Source organism: Vulpes lagopus, chromosome 9 (genome assembly GCF_018345385.1).
Source record: "Vulpes lagopus strain Blue_001 chromosome 9, ASM1834538v1, whole genome shotgun sequence".
Lineage (NCBI taxonomy): Eukaryota > Metazoa > Chordata > Mammalia > Carnivora > Canidae > Vulpes > Vulpes lagopus.
The window spans coordinates 67,048,652-67,073,609 of NC_054832.1; the positions used below are offsets into that span (position 1 = coordinate 67,048,652).

At 34.5% G+C, this 24,958-nt stretch overlaps 1 protein-coding gene and 1 non-coding gene across 10 annotated transcripts in view; one reads left to right on the top strand and one right to left on the bottom strand.

Moving 5' to 3' along the window:
• Window positions 1-6,024: 6,024 nt before the first annotated feature.
• YTHDF3 (YTH N6-methyladenosine RNA binding protein 3) overlaps window positions 6,025-24,958 on the bottom strand; it is a 40,897-nt gene continuing 21,963 nt past the window's right edge. For all 9 annotated transcript variants that reach the window (XM_041768915.1, XM_041768911.1, XM_041768917.1 and 6 more), the window contains one exon: window positions 6,025-9,133. In XM_041768915.1, the coding sequence (XP_041624849.1) occupies window positions 9,110-9,133 (24 nt within the window). In that variant the 3' untranslated portion in view covers window positions 6,025-9,109. The remainder of the gene's footprint in view (window positions 9,134-24,958) is intronic.
• On the top strand, window positions 13,316-13,451 carry LOC121499200. Its single transcript, XR_005990044.1, has one exon. It is a non-coding gene; the product is annotated as a small nucleolar RNA SNORA43 (small nucleolar RNA).

Genomic DNA, 24,958 nt, shown 5'->3' on the forward strand with positions numbered 1-24,958 from the left:
AGTCCATCAACAGAGTGTCCCAGAGGACAGGTGCCCCAAAGGGGTCTGCATGCCAAATGCATATTCATAATCATACTAAGGCTTTTCCTCTCTCAATCTCTCCAGTTTTCTGGAGGATTACATGAGAAGTGATATTGCAAAGATTGAACAGAAGATGAAAATCCAGCTGCTTTAAAATGTTGCAGTTCTAACTTCCAGGATGGTGAATATCAATAGATTATACCTACGTGAACAAACCTCTTTGGGTTCCTCAATAATTTGTGTGTAATGGGGCCCTGAGACTAAATTTTTTTTTTTTTTGGTTTTTTTGTTTGTTTGTTTGTTTATTTATGAGAAACACAGAGGGAGAGAGAGAGAGAGGCAGAGACACAGGCAGAGGGAGAAGCAGGCTCCACGCAGGGAGCCGGACGTGGGACTCAATCCCAGGTCTCCAGGATCAGGCCCTGGACTAAAGGCAGCGCTAAACCGCTGAGCCACATGGGCTGCCCCAACTAAAATGTTTTGAGTACTGCTGCCCCACCTGTTGATAAACTTGACATTATTATAGATTATGAATATTGTGTATTACAAATAGGACGTTTATTGGCAGTAGCTTTATTATTAACAAATTAGGAGAGTCCATTAAGTACTCGGAAGTAGATTCAGGTATCAAAATCATTCAAAAACCACTCTAAGGTAGTAAACAAACTGTGTGTCTACAGTGGGCCTGTGCAAAGCTTCCAAATGGTGTGAAAAACAGATACCCAGTAATGAAACATCTGAGGTTTTCCTCCAGAATTTTTAAGACCTCACTGTGAATGTAAGAGTTTCCTCACCCAGCTATAAACACAAACTAAAGGAGAGAAGATGGGTACCTACATGTGAATAAAATTTGGTACTGATTTGTTTTTTAAAATTTTAACCTGAGGAAAAAAAAAATTGAACCTGAGAACCCTGTTCAAAGGGTCTTCTGTAAAACCATTTTAATCTGGTTGAAAGCAATTACTAATGCAAATAAGTAGTTTATTCCTTCATTTATATACTATAGGAAAGCATTCCATTGGTTTTTTGTTTTTAATGCATGACCTTTCAAATATTGCCTGGACAGAAGTAAAGATTAACAAACAAAACCAAAATGAAAAAAGCCTATCTGGAAAGCCTGGGCTCTGTAATTCCAAAATAACTTTAATGGGTGACTTCCTCCTCCTTTTTTTTTTTTTTTTTTTCCTTTTTAAAAGCAAGTAATGAGGGGAAAACCATCAGTTTATATAAACTCTTAGAAATAAAACATGTGCCTTTCTTTCCAAAAGAGAAATGGTTTACTCAAGGCAATTCCCCAAGACTTGACAAAGTTTCACTGGCTGTATGTGTGGACACCAGTTATTGTTACTGATGTTCTTCTCTCCAACATTCCATACAGAAAACATTTCTTACACTTTAGATATTTGAAATAAATATGTAAGTGCTAGCACATTATATTTTCTAAGTGGCATGAATACTTCTTTCTCTTTATTACATTTATTTGCAAATATATCATAACAGCTTATCATCATACATGTACACATGCAGCCACATGCAGAAACTGGTTAACCTGTTTAATGCAGACGGAGAAAAGCTTTTGAACTTTAAGAATAATAATTTAGGTCAAAATCTTTAAAATGAACAGTGTTAAATAATGATATTGATGTTAATTAAGGAATAGATTCATAAGAAGTGATACAAACAAACTTTAAACATTATAATTTAAAACAGACGTATACTTTAGTTCACCAATTATTTGATATACGTCCAAGACCTTTTCTATGAATAGGAATCTGGTGATTCAAGTTTCCTGATGTCTTTCTTCTATGAATCATGCTTCACCTCTAATGCATCGCCTAAGATTTCCCACTGGAGTGAGAACTCAAAGTACACTTGTACACTATGTGCAAACTTCCACATTTTTCTGACTTTTCTGACAAGTGTTTACAGTTTTCTGATCTATACCTAATTAGACAACTCACCTCTGTCAGGTATTGCCAAAGCCGTCAAATCAGTTTTCATAGAAACAACTCTTTCAGTCACATTTTATCAGTTTACATATTTATAAAAGAATCAAGTACAACTGGAATCAACGAGTTTAGAAAGCAGCAAAGATGACTCTTGGGAAGCATACACACAAGGACAAACTACAGAATAGCCACGAGATGCGCGTACCAATGTGCTCCAAGCACCAGGCGCTTCACGGAGGAATGCAAAAGTCAGTTCATACAGCAAGCCCAAGCAGAAATAACACACGTAATATATTACTTGGAGATCATAGCTTCAATATTAGCATGCAATGATATTACGTTGAAGTTTTATTTGTAGACTTTTTACCTCAAGATATAATCTTTCTTTCAAATACATCCTAGAAGAGTTAAAACTGCCGTCTTGTTTCCTGGATGTCAAATACCTCTTGCTTCTAAATTGCACAATATCACTGATGAAATATGGAGGTAACACATCCACATGAGTGTTTTCATTCTGAATTACTATTCATAATAAAGCTCTTACTACTTACTAATGATAACGTTAATTTGTATACTGGCACCCACAAGATGGATGTGCCCCACTGGCCAGGCGGTCAGGAAACTGAACCCAAGTCAGCCTGCACTCATACCTGAAACACGTGTCAAGGAAACCTAACACACCAGTCACAGTCCTCCAACTCAGCCTTAGCTAGTTCATCTTACCCATTAGAAAAAAGGACCTGCTAACCAGTCATGACCTGTTTCCCCATTGCCTCTTGTAGCACTCTTGCCCAAAATCCCTCAGGAAGCAAGCTCCACTGCTTGCAAGGTGCTGTACTCCCCCCCCACCCCCTGCTCCTCAATCCGTGGATTTTCCCTTGAATAAAGGACATCAAAATCATTAATAAATTGTTTTAGCTTTGTCATTGGATTCCAATGTACTTAAATGGTATCAATATTAAGGAGAGTTTGTAACAAAGTAAAAAATTTCTTCTTAGGATCTAATTTTCATCTTTGGCTTCAATTTTCTTCTATTGTTTATAGGTTTTATGTTATTCCCCCATATTTGCTTTCCTTTTGGTCTAATTCACCATATTTGCTTTCCTTTTGGTCTAATTCACCTTTGGTTCTGCCATCTGCTCCACTCTACCAGATAAACTAGTTCAATGTTGTTACAGTTTACTTATTTAGAAAGAGCATTGCTGACAGTTAAAACTCTGGACACCAAAAGCTGGCAAAACAAAGATAAATGATAATTTAAGCTTTATTTAGGAAGTGACTGTTCTCTAGGAACTCAATGATAGATTATGAATTAATCAGCTTTCTACAACCTCTAAACTGCATGTAAATAGTGAAGATTACCCTGAGAAATCTTCAATGGCAATCAAATAAATTCTAAATTCCCCTAAATCTCTAAATTTTAAATAAAAGAGGATAGAACAGTTAACATCCCTGCCACAGGTCCAGGGATTGCGTTAAATACTTTCTGAATGCTACCTCATTTAATCTTCCTGAAAAAGGATCTCTTTTCATTCATTTTGAACTTTTAATTGATGAAATCTAGGCTTGGATCTAGTTAGTGGACCCAGAATTCAAGGACAGGTCTGTAGGCCTCCAAAGTCCATGCTCTTTGCCAAAATATTATGCAGCAGCCTCAGTATTTCAAAAGATTCCAAACTATTTAAATCATTTTTTTTTTTTTTTTAAGGAAAGAACCACTGTAACCTGTTTAGCTCCTAACTCAGGGCTTTCAACCCAGCCAAATTTCAATTTGTTCAGATTTGAACATCTGTTCTTACCTATGCACATAAGATCAGATATTTTGCCATCATCTAAATCTCCTTTATTAATACATCTTCTCCAATCTGTTAAAATCCTCACTCTATACACATATGTAGAACTCGGAGAGTTGGTATGAGTCTCTGTTAGAATTCCTCCAATGCACAACTGTTCTGTTGAAAAAAGGAGAAAGGGGAAAAAGTTCTAAAAAGATACAAGCAAAAAGGAAAATATTGTCACAGCCTGCCGGGATGAGGCTAATAATAAGACATATTCTTATATTTCTCTTCAAAAATACAAGGATAAGGGGAGTACAACTGCCCATTCAAGTGTAGGCTGTGATTCTTTAGCACAGTACAGCAAGGAGGAAAAGAGTGGCTTTGCAATGGAGAAACCCAGGACTACCTGAGCCAGGTGACCAAGGTCAACATCAACAAGTGTATGCTGGGGCTATGCATACTTGATATGATATAATGGAAATTGTAATTTCCCTATTAGGTGCTCCTTCCCAAAACTCATAATCTCAGTCTAATCCTAAGAAAATCACAAGATAAAATTCCAGAGAAACATTCTACAAAATATCTCACCAGTACTTCATACTGTCAAGATCATCAAAAACAAGTCTGAGAAACCACCACAGCCAAGAGGACATGGCAATTAAAAAGTCATGTGCTATATGCTTGATAGCATCCTGGACTAGAAAATGGACATTACTCAAAAGTGTGATAATAATGTATCATCAAAACTGGTCTATTAATTGTAACAAATGTAGCATACTAATGTAAGATTTTAATAGGAAAAGCTGGGTGCAAGGTATATGAGAGCTCTGTACCATCATCCCAATTTTTTGTGAAACTATTCTAGTGTATTAAAAAATCTATAAGGATAATGTAAAATGGCAGTATAATGAAAAAACAAAACTCTTGGATTTCTTTGGAACACATTCTCGTCTCTTTTTAACAATACTACGGCAAAGATGGGGGATTCCATACCGCTGAACTTTAAAATTCACATAAGGGAAGCAGTGGTCATATTTCTATCAAACATCATGAATAAAATCTAATTTGGGGTGCTCATTACTTATATTCTGAAAATAAACAAAGGATGACTATCAAAAAATTATATTGGTTTCCAAACATTTTCAAAAGATCTAACACTCACCATTGCCAGAATTAAGTTATAGCCTACAAAGTTACTTAAATCATCAGTTATAAAACTTCAGAATTGCAAAGAACCTTGGATGCATTCTACACCAATCTCTTGGTAAGTGCACTAAAACAGAAAATTTGCTCAATCTACCACTTAGAAGTAACTCAAAGTCTGGTCTTTTAACTTTCAATTCAAAGAAGGTCCCCTATTCGATAATTCCATTCTGATTACATATAGGTCAGAGAGAGCCAATAATGTTCTTAAATAACATTCAATTATCTACATCCCTGTGTTCTATGTAAGGGGTATTCTTTTGACGAGCAAGGGGGTGGCAGGGATGAGGAAGCCATCAGTGTTATGAATTTCACACTTCTATCTTCCTTGCATCGTAAGTTTTACAAAAAGCTTTTCATTTACATTTAGTCCAATGCTCTACATGTAACTCAAATTACAGAACAAATTCTGAACTTAGTGCAGTATTTATAAACAAATATAAATATGCTGATGAGATGTAAACCCTCCCTTTAGGAAATGACCAGTAAAAAGGAGGTTTCTGATGCTGCCAGTGTGGGACACCTTGGTGATTCTGTAAAACCGTGCCCTAACCACATGCCAACAATGCCGTATGCATCTGGAAAGTTTTGACAGCACAAAACTAAACTCTGATTTCCCCTGTCAGAACAAGTACCTTAAAGAGCCCAGCCAAGAATCAATGCACCAACCAGATTCATCACGATCTACATAAGCTCTATCTATCCCAAAGGATAAAATACAGACTGTTAGAAAAGCATTCCTTGGTACCAAGATCGGAGGATTAGGGTTATTAGACAGCTGGTACCACCACTTCCTCCTATTACATGAAAACAAATAGGCCTCTTTCTCTTTTGCTCTAAGTTTAGTATTAAGAGCATGTAATTCAATAAGCTCACTGGGGTGGGTAAAGATTAGGATAAACTCTCTTTAATTCCCCCCACTTAATTTAAATGGCCAACTAAAACAAGCAATACAATCTATTTGTATTCGAGAGAAACGTCAATCAGGAAATCCGTAATAGGACAGACAGAAATGTTAGGTTTTCTGGCAGGCAATACATATTTTTGAAGATAAAATGGAAAAAACACAGATATGAGTGAACAATTTTTATTGAAACCCTCAAAGATTAAAGAGGACCAAATGGTGAGTTTGGGTACCATAACAGAAAATCTCACCTAACTGTACCATCATTCACAGGAATGAACAAACCCAAACACGACAAAATTCAAATTCTCATGTAATTGCTACAAGTGAATGTAAATGAACTAATCATTTTATCATAACCTTTCTTTAATCATACGAAAAAGAAGGGAATTTACATGGCATAACAAAAGATATGCAAAACTTAATGAAAACACAATTCTCTTAAATTTTTCAAACTTATTTTTATAGGATGCAGAATGCACTTGAAATGATTAAATGACGTAAGCTGACTCTTTTTTATTGCAAACTGTTTTAACATCAGCTTAACCCCCATGCATGGTATTCAAAAAGAACACAGCTTTTGAATTAGAAAGATCACTCGAGTTAAAATGAGGAATTAAGTATTGAAATTAGGAAAAGGCTGGGGTTTCTTCTGAAAGAAATCTTCAAGTACCAATATGTATAGAGAAAGAATACTAATTTTGGTTACATTTTCCCCCTTACTGTTAAATATACAAACTATAATACCTTTCAAAATAAAATACCCACATAAGATAACTTTAATAAGAAACATTCAAACCAGATCTTGGAAAAATATTAAGCAAGAAATTTACTGGGCCAGTAATGTCTTAATTTGTGATTATTCCAACATGTGATGATATGTCTCCTGCTGCAGAGCCCAGGTTCTCTCCCTTTTGGTCCCAAAGTTAAGAAATATTTAGTTAGTTGTGCTATTGAGACAATCTGCAATAATTTCACTTAGAGAAAAAACTTTTTGCCATACATTTACAGACCAAAGAGGAAGAGAAGGTAGGTGCTCTGAAGAAAAATTAAACGAGAAAAAAATTACCAATTTTGAAAGATAAAGGTTTTTGTGTTTTTTTCTTCCCAAAGGAATGCTGCACCCATTTCACTTAATAGAAATCCAGGTTAAAGGCACTGGGATGTATTCCTCACCATGAATAGACTACTCAATTACATCTAACATTGGAGTCTGCTACTGCAATCAGACTGCTTGCTGAGTGAGTGACACTTCTTACATAGAAACCTAATGTAAATTAAACAAGTTTGAATCCACTTATAGTGTAACTAGTTTTATAAAAATATTCAGAGTTGCTAATAAAGCACCAAGAAAAAGAGAACCTCAGAGAGAGGACTCAGACCCTTCCTACAAGGTCACCCCTTTACAGTTTTGTCTAATAGGACCTCCAGAGTGACAAGAGTCATCTTTGACATGTCCTACCTATATAATCTCAGGGATATAGAACATTGCGATGGTGACTATATACCCAAATGCCAATTTTCATTATAAATAGTTAAGAGACATGTTACAAGATTTCATGGCTTACTCGTAAAAAGGTAAAATAGGTGCAATTTTCCTTTAAGAAAGTCTTTATTCTGTAATATACCATCAACATTTTGATGTTCCCTTCAGTAAACACTGATATAACTACACTGGGACTACCAAAGAACTGTGAAGTAGCTACGATTATCGACAAATACTGTACCTTTTTTTCCACTTGAATACAGTATTTGTACATTTAAGAAAACATTGTACAAAAAAAATTATATAAATGAAAGCCTCAAAGAAATATCTGTCACTAAATTTTTGAATTGAAGTGACCAAAGACCATAGTAAATGAAAACATTTCTAAACATGATGTAAACATAAATGGAGTAATGCAAAACATCAAGGTATTCACATCTACTATATTGCTATTTTCACCCTTAATGTATCTTTCTACATAGTCTTCTCCTTTTGGAACAGTAATATAAGGGGCAGTACATTATCTTCATAACCTTATGCCATCAAATCAGTTAATACAGATGCTTGACACATTTAATTATACAAAATCAATTTGTTTCAAGTTACAAAATTAATGTTGATATGTAATTAATGAAAAAAATAAGATGTTAAAAAGATAACTATAAGAATACCCAGATATATGCTGTATTCCCATTTATATAGATCTGATCAATAAAACATCAACACATTCACTTAGATACTGATTTAATCCATGGATCAAGGCCATATTTTCAAAGTATTTTAAGGATGCCAGGACACTGCAAAAGCTGGAGAAAAGAGTTGAGGAACAGTATATGCTTGCTAAACAAGAACTATGTTTATTTAGCTAGTGAATACCTAGAGTAATAAATTTTTACTTCATGATAGCAATCAGGCTCGCAAACACCCAGAAATAGGAATTAAGGGTTTTAAATGTAGTTATAAAGGTCATAAAAAGTCTGATTAGACTGAGGTACATTTACTCAAAATTTTGAGATTCATTAAGTGGTAGCAAACAAAATAATTCCTCAGACAAATGCACATTTTTCAGTATACATATTATTGGGGGAAGGAGGGGAGAAGAATGTGCATTAATTGGTGAAATCCACCAAGCTGCATATCAATATTCTGTTACACCAAACAGTTTGAAGACAAGGGAAATGTTCTAATATAATTTCAGATTATGTTTCATTTGGCTAAAATAGAGCTTAAGGTTGCTTTGCCATATTAAAAGTTTACTACAATAATTTTTCACATAAACATTTAGACTTGAACTCCAGGACTAAATATGGCATGATTATTTTGCTTTTAATCTGTCAAATAGCTAAAAATTGACAATTTAAAAACTACAACAAAGAAAAAGTTGAAGCAGTGTGACTCTTACATCATTGAACCACTTCTAATGGTTAACTGTTAGTATTTAACAAATTCAAAGAGTTAATGAATCCTTGCATTCATTCAGTCTTCTGTGCCTTAGCTAGGATGCATAATTACAAAAGACAGCAGATACTGGTAAAAGCTTCAGGACAGAAAGTGCTTGACGAAGTTACAGTTCTCAAGTGTGTTTGGTGAGAGTATAAGGGCAGATGCGCTGATGAAAACCATTACAAGAAGAGTCAATTCTGTGTTAGAGTTCAAAGATGTCACCTTAAGCAGAAAAAAAGCTTTAATAACGTCTTCTTTGACTTATTAGGCATTTCCAGAGTCTACATCATTAGTGTTGTAATTCTAACAGGACATCTTCATATGGTTATTGTTTGTTTCTATTTCTCTCCTGAAAGAAAAACACAAAGAATTTTTAATAAAATATTATCGTTATTTGAAAATTTAAATTTGTACTATAATGCAAACCGTCTTCATAAAAAGTTCTTCAAATACTAATTTGAGTAATTAAAAAAGATTTACTACTACCTGTAAACACCATAGAGGGATGATTACACAAAACATTTTAAAATAAAGAAATCCAAACACAAAGACCTGTTTCAGGAGAGTATGGCCCTCTCCAAAGCTCTACCTTCCCATGAGATTTTGTTTTAAGGTGAGAATATGAATATCTCTTTAGTCCTTTCAATCAGGTTTTAATGATGAGGTATCAAATAGACGAAAAGGCCTCTGTAAGCAATTTGAAAACTACTGGCTAGGTAGGGTGAGGAGGAAAGGAAAAGAGTTGTACTAAATTGCATTAAAGTTGCATTACATTAAGATTCTAGTGTTAATTACAAAATACTTTGAATCACAAACTTCTATACCATATTCTCACATTCATATTATAACTTTTTCAATCCCTTGAACCAAAGTTAACCTGAGTGTTGTTTTCACCATGTTTATTAACCAAATATTCATCTATATTATTTCTGTCTGTGAAAAAATGATGAGCAGCATTGGGCATGCCTATCAAAGAAATACATCATGTGAGTTAGTTTGCAACATCTTATTTTAATTTGTAACTCAGTTCTCAAACTTTAGCAAGCATCAGAATCACAGGGAAAGCTTAATAGACCACCCGGCCCCAAAGGTTTCATGAAGCTGAACCTGTAAGTCTGTACTGCCAACAAGTTCACAGGTGATCCACACACTGCTAGCCCAGAGAATATACTTTGAAAACCATCTGTGTTTAAACAAATTATGAGGCTCTTTTTGTTTACACCACACCTACTTTATTTTTCCATGAGTAATGCATGTTCTATAATAAATATGAATATACATTGTAAATGGTCAAATTAGTTTCCCATCCTGTGACAGCAGACAACTGTATTTTAAATTCCAAAGAGAACTTTTTAAGTTCTTTGTTGCTAAATTCCTGTCTTTTTTATTTTAATTTACTCCTAGAACTTGGAGAACAGTATTTTATACAGAAAGCTAATAAAACAAATGCTCTGCTACAAGATAGCTACAAATAAATAATACATATACACATCAGTGGGATACTCTAAAATTAAATAAAACAAAATGAAAGCAGACACAAAGCTAGCTATTAATCACATTTCAAAAAGATAAACAAAAACAAAATCCAACAACATAAGAAAAACAAAAAACAAAAAGAGAATTTGGTACCAGGAAGCTGTACTCTAATTTCAAAAAGGCCCTAAAGCTTTTAAAAAAACCAGCCTAAACATAAAATTCAGTTCTAAACTGAAAGAAATAGTTCTAAACAAATAAACAATAGAGTTTAAACAAATAAAAATTCTGAAGCCTGATTTAATTAGCCAGATATAAAAAACTAGAGAAATTCATTAACTCCATGAAGAGTCCCAAAAGTACAAAAGAAAAAAAAAAAAGGCTCTATTTAAGTTAAACAAAGAGAAATTTAACACAAGGGGAGATGATCAGCTGAATCAATGAGAATCATGTGTTATTTTAACAGAAGTTAGAGATGCTATTTCCGTTTGAATGGTGATCAACTATGCACTTTAACTGAATCAAATTCAAAATATATAAATTACACATGTATTATAATAAATCTATGTATGTAATGCATAACTTCTAACTCAGTGGATAGAAAAAGAGGAAAATAAAAAACATCAATCCAATAGAACAGATGGTGGGGGGATAGCCTGAATTATTTAGATTTAATTAGAAAATACAAAATAAAGACAGGAGAAATACACATTTATATCAAGCATCAAAAAATATATGTTCATCAATGAAAACATAACCGTTCAGATGCTTCAAAAATCCAGTTACACATGATTTGTAAGAAGACAACCTAAAACATAAGGACACAAAGTTAAAAGTAATGAAAAGACACAGGACAACACAAACCAAATAAAAGCTGATACAACTATATTAACACCAGACAAAAATGATGGCAAAAACCATTGTTGGGAGATAAAATGGTCACTACATACTAAGTAACAGACATTTTAAAAATAAGCTGTGACAATATTAAACTAAAAAAACTCTACATTATATTAGAAGTTGTCAGAATTTTATAAAGAAAATTTGACAGGCTTCTCATTATAGCAAAAGAATTTAACACATTTCTCTAAGTAATTGGTAAAGCAGATTATTAATAAAAATACAGACTAAATATATACATAATACAGAAAGCCGAGGCAATTATAGCTATACGCTGAATCACCACAAAAGTGGTGACTATACACCACAGCAGAAAGCAAATCTCAATAAATACCAAAGAGTCCATGTCATGCAACATCACATTTTCTGACATCAGTTTTTGAAGCAAAACATAAACAAAACGCTTTACTCTTATTTGGAAATTCTAAAAACACACTTCTAAAAGTCTTCCAAAAAATCATAATGGAAATTCAAAAATTTTACATCAGTACAATAATGAAAATGCTTAGTCTAAGCCCCATCGAACACTCAGAAATTCACATATGCAGAACTTAAAAAAAAATTAATGAGTTCATTATCCAACTCAGTATGTTAGGAAATAAGTAGTAAGTCCCCAAAAGTAGGAGGAATGAAATATGATAGCAGCAGAAAATAATGAAACAGAAAACAAGAATGAAGAGAACCAAAGAGAATAAAAATTGGTGTTTGGGGGGAAAAGCCAGTGTTTGGAGGAAAAAAAGCCTAACAATGAAAAAATCTCTGGGAAGACTGATTTAAAAATAAGATGCATTTAATATCATGAAGACTAAAAAATAATACTATTCATGTCAATATGCAAAAAAACTTAAAACTTCCTAAAAATATAATTTACCTACATACAATTTACCAAACCAAACTCCAGAATAGAAAACCTGAAGAGATCTGTAATAACTAAAGAACATTAACCAACAATTAAAAATCTACCCCCTCCACAAAAATCCACCAGGCTCACTCACATGTTTGTTTATGTATGTATCTATGTATGCATGTATGTAATCTCTATACCCAATATGGGATTCAAACTCAAGACCCCGAGACCAAAAGCCACATGCTCTTTCAATTAAGCCAGCCAAGAGCCCCCAGGCTCACATGGTTTTAGATGTATATTTAATTAACTGCCCTACAAATGATCACTCTAAACCTAACGCCAACTATTCCAAAGACTAGAAAACAGGATAATATTTTCTGAGTATTTTGAGGTTAGCAATACTTTGATATTAACACTGTCAAGAATGAAAAAAATAACAGTCCAATCTCACATGTCATAAAAGGATCTCTTAGGGGCTGTTTCGCTGGTAACTAAGTGTAGAGGAGCAAAGGTGAGAATGGGAAGGCCAGTAAGGGCTAGCACAGTAATAATTCAGTATAATAATAATAGCCCTTAAATGGAGAGAACAAATCCAGAGCTAGTGAAGAGCTTGGATTCGGGATACATTTTGAAAGCAGAACCAACAATACATACTTACGGATATATTAACTAATTAGATATAGAGTAAGAAAGAGAAGGTTCAAGACCGAGTCCCATAACTGGAAGGGCAGTGGTACTATGTACATAGAGAAGGTTCAGGGTAGGCAAAGAAACAGGGGAATTACATTAGATTTGAGATGCTTATTAGACAGCTGTGAGAAGATGTCAAATAGGCAATTGGATATAGACAGGAGTTTGGAGATAGAAGGAAAGACCCAGTGTGGGTATACAAATTTGGAAGTCCTCAGCATGGTAAATGTCCATTAACAAAACTCAGGTCTTCCTAAAAATGGTCAATACCTTGGCTTTAAGACAACTTATGTTAACCAGATCTAGAACTGCACCTGACACTATTAATCTTAAATAAATATTTAAATATAATGAGACATCTCTGGGCATGCTGTCAACTACAGACCACCAGAAATATGAGACTAAGCAATATGGAGCTATCCTAACTTTTTGTGCTATCTAAAAGGAGATACTCATTACACAGCTGACATCATAAATTACATGTACTGGTGTGTTGTTGGGAAGTTAACACAGGGAGAAAGGAAACTTGAATTATACAAACGGAGCCATGGTCCAGTAACACCTGAAGGACTTAGTGATAGGTCAGAAGAAGGCACTTTAAACATATATACTGCTGCCCTGCAGGTGCTGGACCTACTAGCACCACAGATACAGCTGCTTTGCTGCACCTGGGATGTCAGGGCAAAGAGGAAGTGGCTATTTCTACGCTCAGTGCTCAGAACAGTGGGCACTAAGAATGGTTTGTAGCCGAACATGCCTCAGCTGCCGTGGTCACGGTTGCTTCTACGTGCGCTCGGCAGGCACACCTACCCTGGGCTTCTGCCTGGGAATGTGGAGCCTGGCACCAAACGCTTTTTCTGATTTGTCTGTAAAGAGACCTTTTAAGGGAATTGAGTGCACCATGCATGTATATGAGCTTTTGGCACAATGGGATTGACCGGGAGGAGGTCTCTTTCCTGAAAACAGTCCCTCTGTAGGTCTGTCTGCAGAGGGCTTTCTGGAAGTCCTTGGGCAAGTGTGTTGTGCATCCCTGGCTGAGAGCTGCTATGAGTGGCCTGTTGTCCCTCCCTGTGCCTCCAGACCCCTGCTTTAAGGACCCTTTGAGAGGAGAGGATGTCTCGTCAGGCTGGGGATGGGAGGGAGGCCAGAGGGCTGCACCTGGCTTTGTAAAGGTCAGGCCTGTGTGGAGCCCAGTAAGCCATGGTCCAAACCAGGACACTGGTGAGTGGAGGGATGTGACAGGGGCTGTCCTGCCTCCTTGCAGAAAAAAAAAAAAAAAAAAAAAAAAAAAAAAAAAAAACATATATACTAAAATATATATATATATATATATATATATATATATATATATATATATATTCTCTAGGGTACAAACTTTCCAAGTGGACTCAGAATTTTATAATAATTGACAATTCAAATAGTGTACAGTGGGACCCCTCCTTCTCTCATTTTCCATTAACAGAGCTAGGCCTCAACCTGGCAGATTCACAGATTTGAGGGCTTTTGAGTCTCTGGTATAGGGCTTCTTTCCCACTTTGAACTGAGCAGACACTGGAGACCAACAAACGATCCTAAGGCCCACACCCAGAACCTGGCCTATGGAGATGCGCTCCAGGAGGTAGTTTCTTGCCAACCCATGTCTTTTTGACAGAGTATAATGGATGAGCTAAGAGTTCTCTACCTAGAAAACAAAATTTTCTTCAGTGTCCTCAGAGGCGCCAACAGCTTGCCCTTAACATTACAAGTAAATTACTTACTTCCTTTTAATCACTGGTTGGTTTATTACTATTAGCAATATTTCAATAACCAGACCTGAGACCAAATAAGCCACAAGGGAAAAAGCAACTATGTATCTAAGAAGCCACACCATCCAAAAAGAAAATGAGAATAAGCACTAGGAATATAAGCACAATAAAACAGAAATGCTGAAGGAGATAATGAGTACCTAGCAGGGAGGAGGGGAGGGAGAGGGGGGAGGGGGGAGAGAGAAAGAGAGAGAGAGAGAAAAGGCAGGCAGTCACTTGGGACCCAAATGCAACAAACACCTTTTGTCTAGTTTAAAAATTTGACCTTTGAATTGAAAATTTCAGAACATGAATTAAAGGGGAAAATGGTCATTGTCTCACCTAAGGAGTAGAGTATTAAGTCCAAGAATTATCTCAAATTACAAAGCAGAAAAAAAGAGCTGGAAATCACAAATTAAAAAATAAGAGAACTGTAGGATAGATCTAAGACAAAAAGAATATTCTAGAAGTAGGAAAAAGAACAAATATAAGAGCTAAATATATTAACAAAAAAATTTCACAAATTCTTTAATATTCTTTCCTGCATAAGGTGGGGCTTGTTTTTCCTCATCTGAAGTGTGGGGCTGGACATACTGACTTGCTTCTAAGACAGTATGCAAAGAGAGAAAAGGGATATTTACATTAGAAAAACAGACACAACCTTAACGAAGTAATCAAAATTAATATCACAAGTAGTAAGTCACATATAATCAGATGAGGACACACCACTTACGCAGTATTCTTCCCATAACACAATCTAATCATGAGAAAGCATTAGGCAAACTGACACTGAAAGACACCTTGTAAAATATCTGACCAACAGTCTTCAAAAATATTAAAGCCACGAGAGACAGAGAACTGTCAGAGCTTAAAGACTAGTAAGACATAAAAAGAAAATCTAAAACCTGTTTTCCAGATCTTGAACAGAAAAGGGCATTTGTGAGAAAAGAGGGAAAATCTGGAAAAATGTCTGAGGTTAACAGTACTGTACCAATGTTAATTTCTTAGTTTGGATAGACATACTATGATTATGTAACACAGCAATAATTAGGAAAAACTAGCTATACAGAGACATCCTGTATTATCTTTGCAACATTTATTTAAATCTAAAAATGACTTCAAAATAAAGTTTAAAAAATAATAAAAAGTTATAAAAATACAACTTCCAAATATATTAAATATCATATTGCCACAGAAATACGAAATACATAGATGTTGTACAGGGTATTGTTGATTTAATGGCTGCCCAGCTTCTCTTTTTATTGTTTATAAGTGTTAAATTCTCCAAAGTTAAAACCAGTAAGTTATTTTTTTAAAAAAAGGGGAGATACACATTTCAAAAAAAGACAAAATTATAGATGAAGAATGACTACAGCTAAAATATATAATAGATTTAATTCTTCAGGAAAATTAATCACTTACCAGGAATAAAATCTACTCAGATTGGCTTACCCAACTGAAAAATTTCACACTAGAGAGTAGAACAAGGACAGTAACAGATGGATAAAACCCCCAGCTGTTCAAAAGCCTGTACATTTGTTCAGATCCATTAAAGTGCTTTAATACTGAGATAAGCTTCTGACCCTCACTGTCCCAAAAACATGACCAGTCATTTTGCATTAAGAAAGCAAAAAGATTTGCTTCAACGTGGATGGAACTGGAGGGTATTATGCTGAGTGAAATAAGTCAATCGGAGAAGGACAGTGTATGTTCTCATTCATTTGGGGAATATAAATAATAGTGAAAGGGAATATAAAGGAAGGGAAAAGAAATGTTGGGAAATATCAGGAAGGGAGACAGAACATGAAGACTCCTAACTCGGGGAAACGAACTAGGGGTAGTGGAAGGGGGGAGGAGGGCGGGTGTTGGAGGGGAATGGGTGACGGGCACTGAGGTGGACACTTGACGGGATGAGCAGTGGGTGTTTTTCTGTATGTTGGTAAATTGAACACCAATAAAAATTAATTAAAAAAAAAAAAGAAAGCAAAAAGACAAACTATTTTACAGTGCAGATTTGGTGTTTCTTTTATATTCAAAATTTTTAAAAAATCATCAAGGGAAAGGACGATGATTATTTGGGAAATGAACTGTTCAATTTTTTTAAACTTACATTTCCATGTAAGTGAGACTTAACATTATTGTTCCTCTGCCACGACCACACACACACACACACACACACACACACACACACACAAAAACAAACTGGTTCAAAAGATTCCAGTCCCCAAGTTTGCATTTATAAAGTAAGTATTTCAGGCCTGAAAAAAAGTAGATGCAGTCTGATAATTTATAAATAATTCATCTGTACCAATCAAAGATCAAGTAATCTCAAAGTGTACTATAGAACAGAATTAAGTTCAAAGAGTGAAAAATGGTGGAGAATAGTCATAATATATGTTAGTTTAGGCCCAAATAAGAGTAAGTACATGATTTTAAGAAGTCTTAGAATTTAGGATTAATTCATGTTTTGAGCTGTGATTTAATTTCAGCAAATAACATCACTCATCACACTATAAACTTTTTTGTTTATGCGTACCCTTATTTTGGTTTTAGAGTTTCCACTTAATTTCACATCTAAGTCACACTATATTAAAAATAAAATCTTGCACAAAAATGAAACATAAAGATCAAAAAGAAAATAGTCTCAATTTTTAACAGACAATGTGACTATTAAGCAGAAAATCCTATCTGAACTACTAGAACAGATAAATTTACAAAAGTCACGGGATACAAGATATTTCTATAAGCTAGCAACAAACTGAAAAAAACTTAAATTACATTTACAATAGCATTAAAGAATATAAAATACTAAAAAAGATAAAATAAAAAATACATATATTACATACTTAGAATTCATCAAGAGACATAAAGATCCCCAATACTGAAAAACATCTAACTTCACCAAGAGAAATTAAATGTCTGTCCAAGTAGATTGAGGTACACAAAGGAAAGGCTACGTATCTTTAGTAGCTCAATGGTAACCTTTAATATTTATCTGTTGACTGAATAAAGGAATCACACAGTTAAGTAACATATAGGATCTAAACTTATGGTAATATAGGTTGACCAGAATACAAGATACATGCTAGTTTTCTCACATAAAAAGGCTGATCTGAGGATCCAGGAACAGAGGCTCTTAAAGCCACACAAAGGAATCCATATGCAATTCTATTTTGGATCAATTTTGGTCTATTTACAGTAAAATGAAAATAATAAAATTACTACATTCAGACTTTTTTTTTTTTTTAAAGATTTTATTTATTTATTCATGAGAGACACAGAGAAAGAGAAAGAGACAGAGACACAGGCAGAGGGAGAAACAGGCTCCCTGCAGGAAGTCTGACACAGGACTAGATTCCAGGTCTCCAGGATCACGCCCTGGGCTGAAGCATTGCTAAACCACTGAGACCACTGAGACCACTGAGCCACGCGGGCTGCCCACAGACTTTCATTCACAAGTGGAATTGCTCACTAGTAGCTTTTTTACATCTTAGTTCTTTTATCATATATTCTATATTTTCTCATTTCCTTATTTCAAATGCAAAAACACACCAGCACTCAACGTATAATGTGTAAGAGTTGAAATATCTGTCAATAAGTTCACAAAGTTTTCTGCCAAGAAACAGTAAAGTCAGTTACGCTCAGAAATTAGAGTACAATGTAAGTAAATTTCTAAATTAAGAAACAGCACATCAAAATTTTAAAATAAATTACTAAGTAAACAGGAAAGATAATTCAACAATTAAAGTTACTTCCTGAGGGGCAGCTCGAGTGGCTGAGCAGTTTAGCGCCGCCTTCAGCCCAGGACATGACCTGGAAGACCTGGGATTGAGTCCGGGATCGTGTCCCACATACGGCTGCCTGCAAGAAGCCTGCTTCTCCCTCTGCCTATGTCTCTGCCTCTCTTTCTCTCTGTGTCTCATGAATAAATAAATAAAATCTTTAAAAAAAAAAGAAAAAAGAAAAAAGTTACTTCCTGAAACTTAAAAAAGATTTCATATTAACACAAATATGTATGTTCCTGTAGTAATCGTTTATTTGCTGCTTGGGAAAAATAAGTAACTGAAATACCATTAAATTTAATGATGACTGTTCATACCATAACAGGTATGGATAAAGTATCTCTGAAAGTTCTGTAATTAATCCAGTAAACTATAGACAGTTCATTTACTAAACTTGTAAAATTCCTTATCATCATTGGAACAAAATACAGCCATTGTTTACTATGGGGCAACAATATTAAATTTAAATATAAATATTTAAATATTAAAAATATTAAATTTTTTTTCTGAGGAAAAAATAAAAACAAATCAGTATTATAAAACATTAAAGCACCTCTTTTCCCACCTCTGGCTTACAAAGAATATTTACCAAGTTCAAAATAATCTTACTACAATTAAAACTGTATCATCTTTTCTTTAAATGGTTTCATCTGAGGATCCCTGGATGGCTCAGCGGTTTAGCGCCTGCCTTCAGCCCAGGGCATGACCCTGGAGACCTGGGATCGAGTCCCACATCAGGCTCCCTGCATGGAGCCTGCTTCTCCCTCTGCCTGTGTCTCTGCCAATAAAATCTTTAAAAAAATAAAAATAAAAAATAAATGGTTTCATCTTAAATATTTAAAATATCACTCAATGTTTTTTATCAGAAAACTTGTCACTTAAATACGCAATATAGAAGTTTATAGAATCAGCACACCTGGCTGGCTTAGTCAGTAGAACATGCAACTCTTACTCTGAGGGTCATGAATTCAAGTCCCATGGTGGGTGTGGAGCCTACTTAAAAAAGAGCTATACAGAGGCACCCCTCAAAATCTATCTTCCAAATAAATATTCTTCAAACTTTACAGTGAAATCAAAGGAAAAGCAAGATTTTACATACTGAATTTGCTTCTGTTAATCATAATCAACTCACTCAGTAAAAAGTCTATCCATAAAAGAATTTACTGAAAGGTAGTAGTCAAGCACAGACTTCGACTCATTCCTGATTCTAAGAACTAATTATAACTTGATTAATGGGAACACATAAAACCAAATGCTCTACTTGAAAAAAAGAAATATAGGAAGAACGGTTAGGGAAATGCTTACTGTTATCACAGGTATAGTTATTGTTAAAGTGACTTCTTGTATATTAACAAAAACCTGGTTACTCAGAGACAGACCTATCATCTCACCTCAGAATCAAAATTATTCCAATTAGAAAAATACTGTATGAGGCACTGAAATTTACTTTCAAAATACCTCTAATAATATAAAATAGTATATGACTAAAATGCATAGAAGATTATAGAAATTAAAGCTGTTTAATGCAGGCTTTATTATAATTATGCCTTAATTCTACATAAAATGCAGGTTTTCATCTCTTTCTGAGAGAATAGGTAAATCCCATATTTCAGAAATTCATTTCAATGTTATAGGCAATTAAACACTCTTATTTTTATGGGGAAATAAAAGTTATTAAACAAAAAATTTCACTTGAGATTATATTCCCTGATCACTAAAGACTTATAAGAATGAAAGAAACAGTAGGATCTAAATGACTCACATTCAAATACAACAAAAGTAAAATTTCAATGAAAGGATTACCTAAATAGTCAAAAGTAAATTTTGCTGTGTAGGTTACTTGAATTTATCTGTACACATATACTCAGAACATTAGTTCTTTTCTTTCCTTTATTTTCCAATTAAACTAGCTTTATCATTAGTAGTAGTATATACAGGGACACCTGGGTGGCTCAGGGTTTGAGCACCTGCCTTTGGCCCAGGGTGTGATCCTGGAGGCCTGGGATCGAGTCCCATATCAGGCTCCCTGCATGGGACCTGCTTCTCTCTCTGCCTATGTCTCTGCCTCTCTGTGTGTGTGTCTCTCATGAATAAATAAAATCTTTAAAAAAAAAAAAAAAAGTAATATATACAAATAGCAGGTTGAAGTACAAAGTAAGCTCTAATATCTACCACTATCCCTTTCTAAGTTCCTCCTAATGGGTTGCCACAATAATGGTAAGTAGCAAACTAATATATAAATTCCTTGTTTTTTCAATGGAGACACTATCGATACCCATTGTATGAGTAACTTATCACAGTGGATGGGTATGTTATATTCTCCTTCTCTTCTCCCTCCAAAGGCTAGAAGCCACACTATTTCTAGTTTTAGTGACTGACTTTATAACTTTAAATAATATGCTAAGATATATCAACTCCTTGATACATCATTTTTAGCAATTATGTTACCTTATGTTACTTCATAATTATGAGAAAAATACTACATTTGTTTATCCTTCCTCAAATCTTTCCTTCCCAGTCCATCTCATAACATTTTAACTATTCATTAAATCTCTTACATACTACTGTCCATTTCTACAGATGAAAAAACCAAAAGGCAGCATTATGTAACTTGAATGATCAAGTACATATATCCTAATTTTGGTACAGCAATAAAATAAATATTTTAAACCAATAAATATTCAATGGCATTCAAACTTTCCAAAAGAAAGAGATTCATCAAAGCATTTACTCATTTAACAAATATTTAATCTCCTACTATGTGCCAATCATTTAAGCGCTAGAGATTCAGCACAGAACAAAGCCCTGCTCTCACAGAGCTTATGTTCCAATGAGAACGTGATCAGCCAAAAATTTTATTTTCTTTTAGCTTCCTTCAGTTCTCCAAGGTCAGTGTTTCTGGTCAGCCTTTCCTATGGCTTCAAAGACCATAGTGCCAATTTAGAAGACTAAGTGGAGATGCTTTTAGTCCTGAGATATACCACGTAAAATGAAGACCTATCTGATGCAGAGTCCCTGTTAAAAGATATTTGTTCCAGTATAACCAGTTACCAGGTGTTACCCTTTTTCATTCTCCTGAAAAACTTCTTCAGGTTACTTTCTTCATGAAGGATATGCAGCTACTCTTGCACACCTGAAATCTTTATTTTGCATTCCCCCTTCAATAATAATATAATGTGACACTTACCTTTAAGAATATAATTCTATATACCCTACTCCCCTCCACTCTGAAATAAGATTTTCCGTGTGAGTATCCAGAATTGTAGATGGAAAAATTCTGAGGATAACCTGATTCTCCTTTGTCTGTAGTAGGTAATTTGTATTTTGCTCAGGAAACTTAAGATTTTCTCTTTATCCTGCCTTCAGTTCAATTTGAAATAATCCCACTAGTCACTCGGCTTGAGCCTATTCCTTCTGAAAACATGTATCTTTTGGCCCTAGCCAGTTTTCTCTAATCATTCTTCCCTTTGATTTTTTTCCTATACTCTTCCCTCTTTCCATTGCTTCCTTCAAAACCTTTTATATATATTTTTCATCTCTATCACTTTACATTTGGAAATTTCTTTGACTTGAAATTCCAGATAAACCAGATTTAAAACATCAACATTTGATTATCTGCTTGTTCAATGATTTTTTTTTTATATTTTGGCACTCATGTTTCGCATTTCCAAGAACATTTTCTTGTGTTTTTGTTTTTACATACGAATCTTCCCTAACAACAAATTAAATTTTGTTTTATATTTTAAATTACCTTCTCCCTAAATTCTTCTAGTGAGCATGTCTTGGCTGTTGTCATTAAGTTTGATTTAATCAAATATATCAAAAGTATGTGTTCAAATCTAAGAATGACCAACTAGGCAAATACTATGATTTTTTTAAAGAGTTTATTTATTTATTAGAGACAGAGAGAGACAGAGAGGCAGAGACATAGAGGGAGAAGCAGGCATGGGAACCCAAGGTAGGACTCAATCCCGGGATCATGCCCTGAACTAAAGGCAAATGCTCAACCGCTGAGCCACCCAGGCATCCCAGCAAATACTATGAACTATGATTACTAGCATGGATGTGTCTTCCAGTTTTAAATCTCACCAATATCTCTTAATCTAAAAGAGACAGCATGACTCTCTAGATATTATATAAGCCGATAGGATGTCTAGCACTTTTCCATCCATTGGGTGTTTTGCTAGCAAGGTAACCTGGGGACTTCCTCCATTGTCAAAATAACCAGAAGAAGGAAAAAAAAAAAAAAAAAGTCAAAGACCCAGTGATGAGAAGCTGGAATTAGCTTCTTGGCATCCTTGTCTTCTATCACAAACAGGCCTAAGAATTTAAAGAAAATCATGAACAAAAAAAAAAAAAAAAAAAAAAGAAAATCATGAACACACTAAGAGAAATGAAAGTTACAGTAACCAGAGACTCAACTATAAAATTTAAAACTAAAAACTCCATGAAAAAACCATAGGAAAAAAAATCTTCCCAAACCAGAGAAAGGCAAGGATTTGCAGTCAGATCAGTATAAGCCTTCTAAAATTGTTCTTACTATTTAAAAACGTTAAAAAAAAAAAAAATTAAACAAATAGTAAAGAAAAGAACTATGATATATGGAACTTCCTCTCAATTGTTCAAAAAAACATACACCGAACAGGAAAGAATGTTAATAAGGCAAATTTGTATAAAAGGCATATAAATGTTTCACATATTTCTTATTCTTCCAAATAAATTAATAATTATTTCCAAATAAAAACATGAAGGAAGTAAAGATTCATGTATATTGTTGCATGCTCAATCATTCCACTATATTACTAAGGCACCAATGTATCTTGGCTATTTTCCTTGCTGATGAACATTTACATTACCCCCAGTCTTTCTAACATTATCTTCGTTCTTGTGTATCTTCTGGGGCATTTGGGAAGTTTCTCTTAGGTATATATCCAGAAAAACTAATGAATTATAAGGCATATGAAATGTATGGCTTTATAAAAGAATGCAAAACTACTTCCTACTCCTATCTGCAACTGCAGAAGAGATTTTGCTGATCTACAGTTGCTCCAATACCTGATACCATCAACTTTCTTAATTTTGCCAAATGAATGGATATAAAATATTTTCTCATTATAGTCCTGATTTGCATTTCCCTAATTATTGTGACTATCTTTTTAAATGTTTATTAGCCATATTTATTTCCTCTCCCATGAAAGGACTATCCATCTTTTGCCCATCTTTCAATTGGGCTCATCTTTCTCTTAAACTGATTTACAGTAGTTCTTTATATATTCTTGATACTAATTTTTGGTCAGTTATATCCAACATTCTCCCAGTGCCTAACATGTCTTTCTACTTTCGTTAAAGCATCTTTTGATGAACAGATTTTTTTTTTTTTTAAATAGACTCCATGTCCAACGTAGGGCTTGAATTCACAACCCAAGAGTTGAATGCTCTACTGACTGAGCCAACCAGGTGCCCCCTGATGAACAGATTTTAATCTGGTCAGATTTTATCAATCTTTTCTTTTATAATTAGTGCCACTGTATGTCTTAAGAAACTCTACCCAAAAACTGAAAAGTATGCACCTAAGAAAATGTGACCTCCACATATCAGAAGGTTTGAAGAATTTCAGCAAAATATAAGACAGATGGAGTCAAGTTAGAAGAGAACACTGAACAATTACTTGCAAATCCTTTTACTTAAAAAAGAAAAAAGGAATAATAAGTTAAAAAAAAAAATCTACCAAAACACCACTAGCTTGTTCTTTTTTGATGGAACCAAGGAGAACCTATGACAGACAGACATCCTTCATCATGGGATGCCAAGAATATTTAAAAGCAGTTATGCTGGAAAGCTAAAGTGCAATCACAAGCTTATCTAAGAGAAAATCTACACATAAAAGTCTACACATTCCTCCTGGACAGGGGATAACAGCACCAGGAAGAAAACAGGGCAAGTATACATAAGACTTCAAGTGCTAAACAGTTAACAAACAGGGAAAACTGTTTCTTGACTTGGTGGTCTCAAACTCAAAGCAAAGTTAAATTATACATCTGCTAGCACTATGCATTATATTGATTCTCCCTTCTTATTTACTCCTCACAGGCTGATAAAATCACTCGACTGGTGAAGTCAACAATCAACATGATTCTCTTCCGCCCACATGTATAGCAGGAAGAGAATGTGCAACTAACACTAAGCATTAAAAGGAAGAAAGAAAAAAAATGACAACCCTGTTTTGGAGCAAATACCTGACCTGGATGATCCTCTTCCTGGTTCAGTGATGATAGAAAAAAAAAAAAAAAAAAGTCAAAACAAGTCGTAAAATACTATTTCACAACAAAGAATACTAATAAAACTATAATGAATCAAAGCCGCTGTATAATGAATGAAACCATCAACACAACTAAAAGGCAGCCTACTGAATGGGAAAAGATACTTACAAATACAAATGACATATCATCCAAATAAGGGGTTAAAGATCTGAATGGATGTTTTCCCAAAGACAGACAGACAGATGGTCAACAGACACAAGAAAAGATGCTAAACATCACTAATCATTAGGGAAATGCAAACACAATGAAATCTCACTTCACACTTCTCAGAATGGCTAGTATCAAAATGACAAGAAATACCAAGTATTGGTGAGGATGTGGAGAAAAGAGAACTATCTCATGCAGAGTTTGTGGGAATGTAAATTGGTACAGCCACTG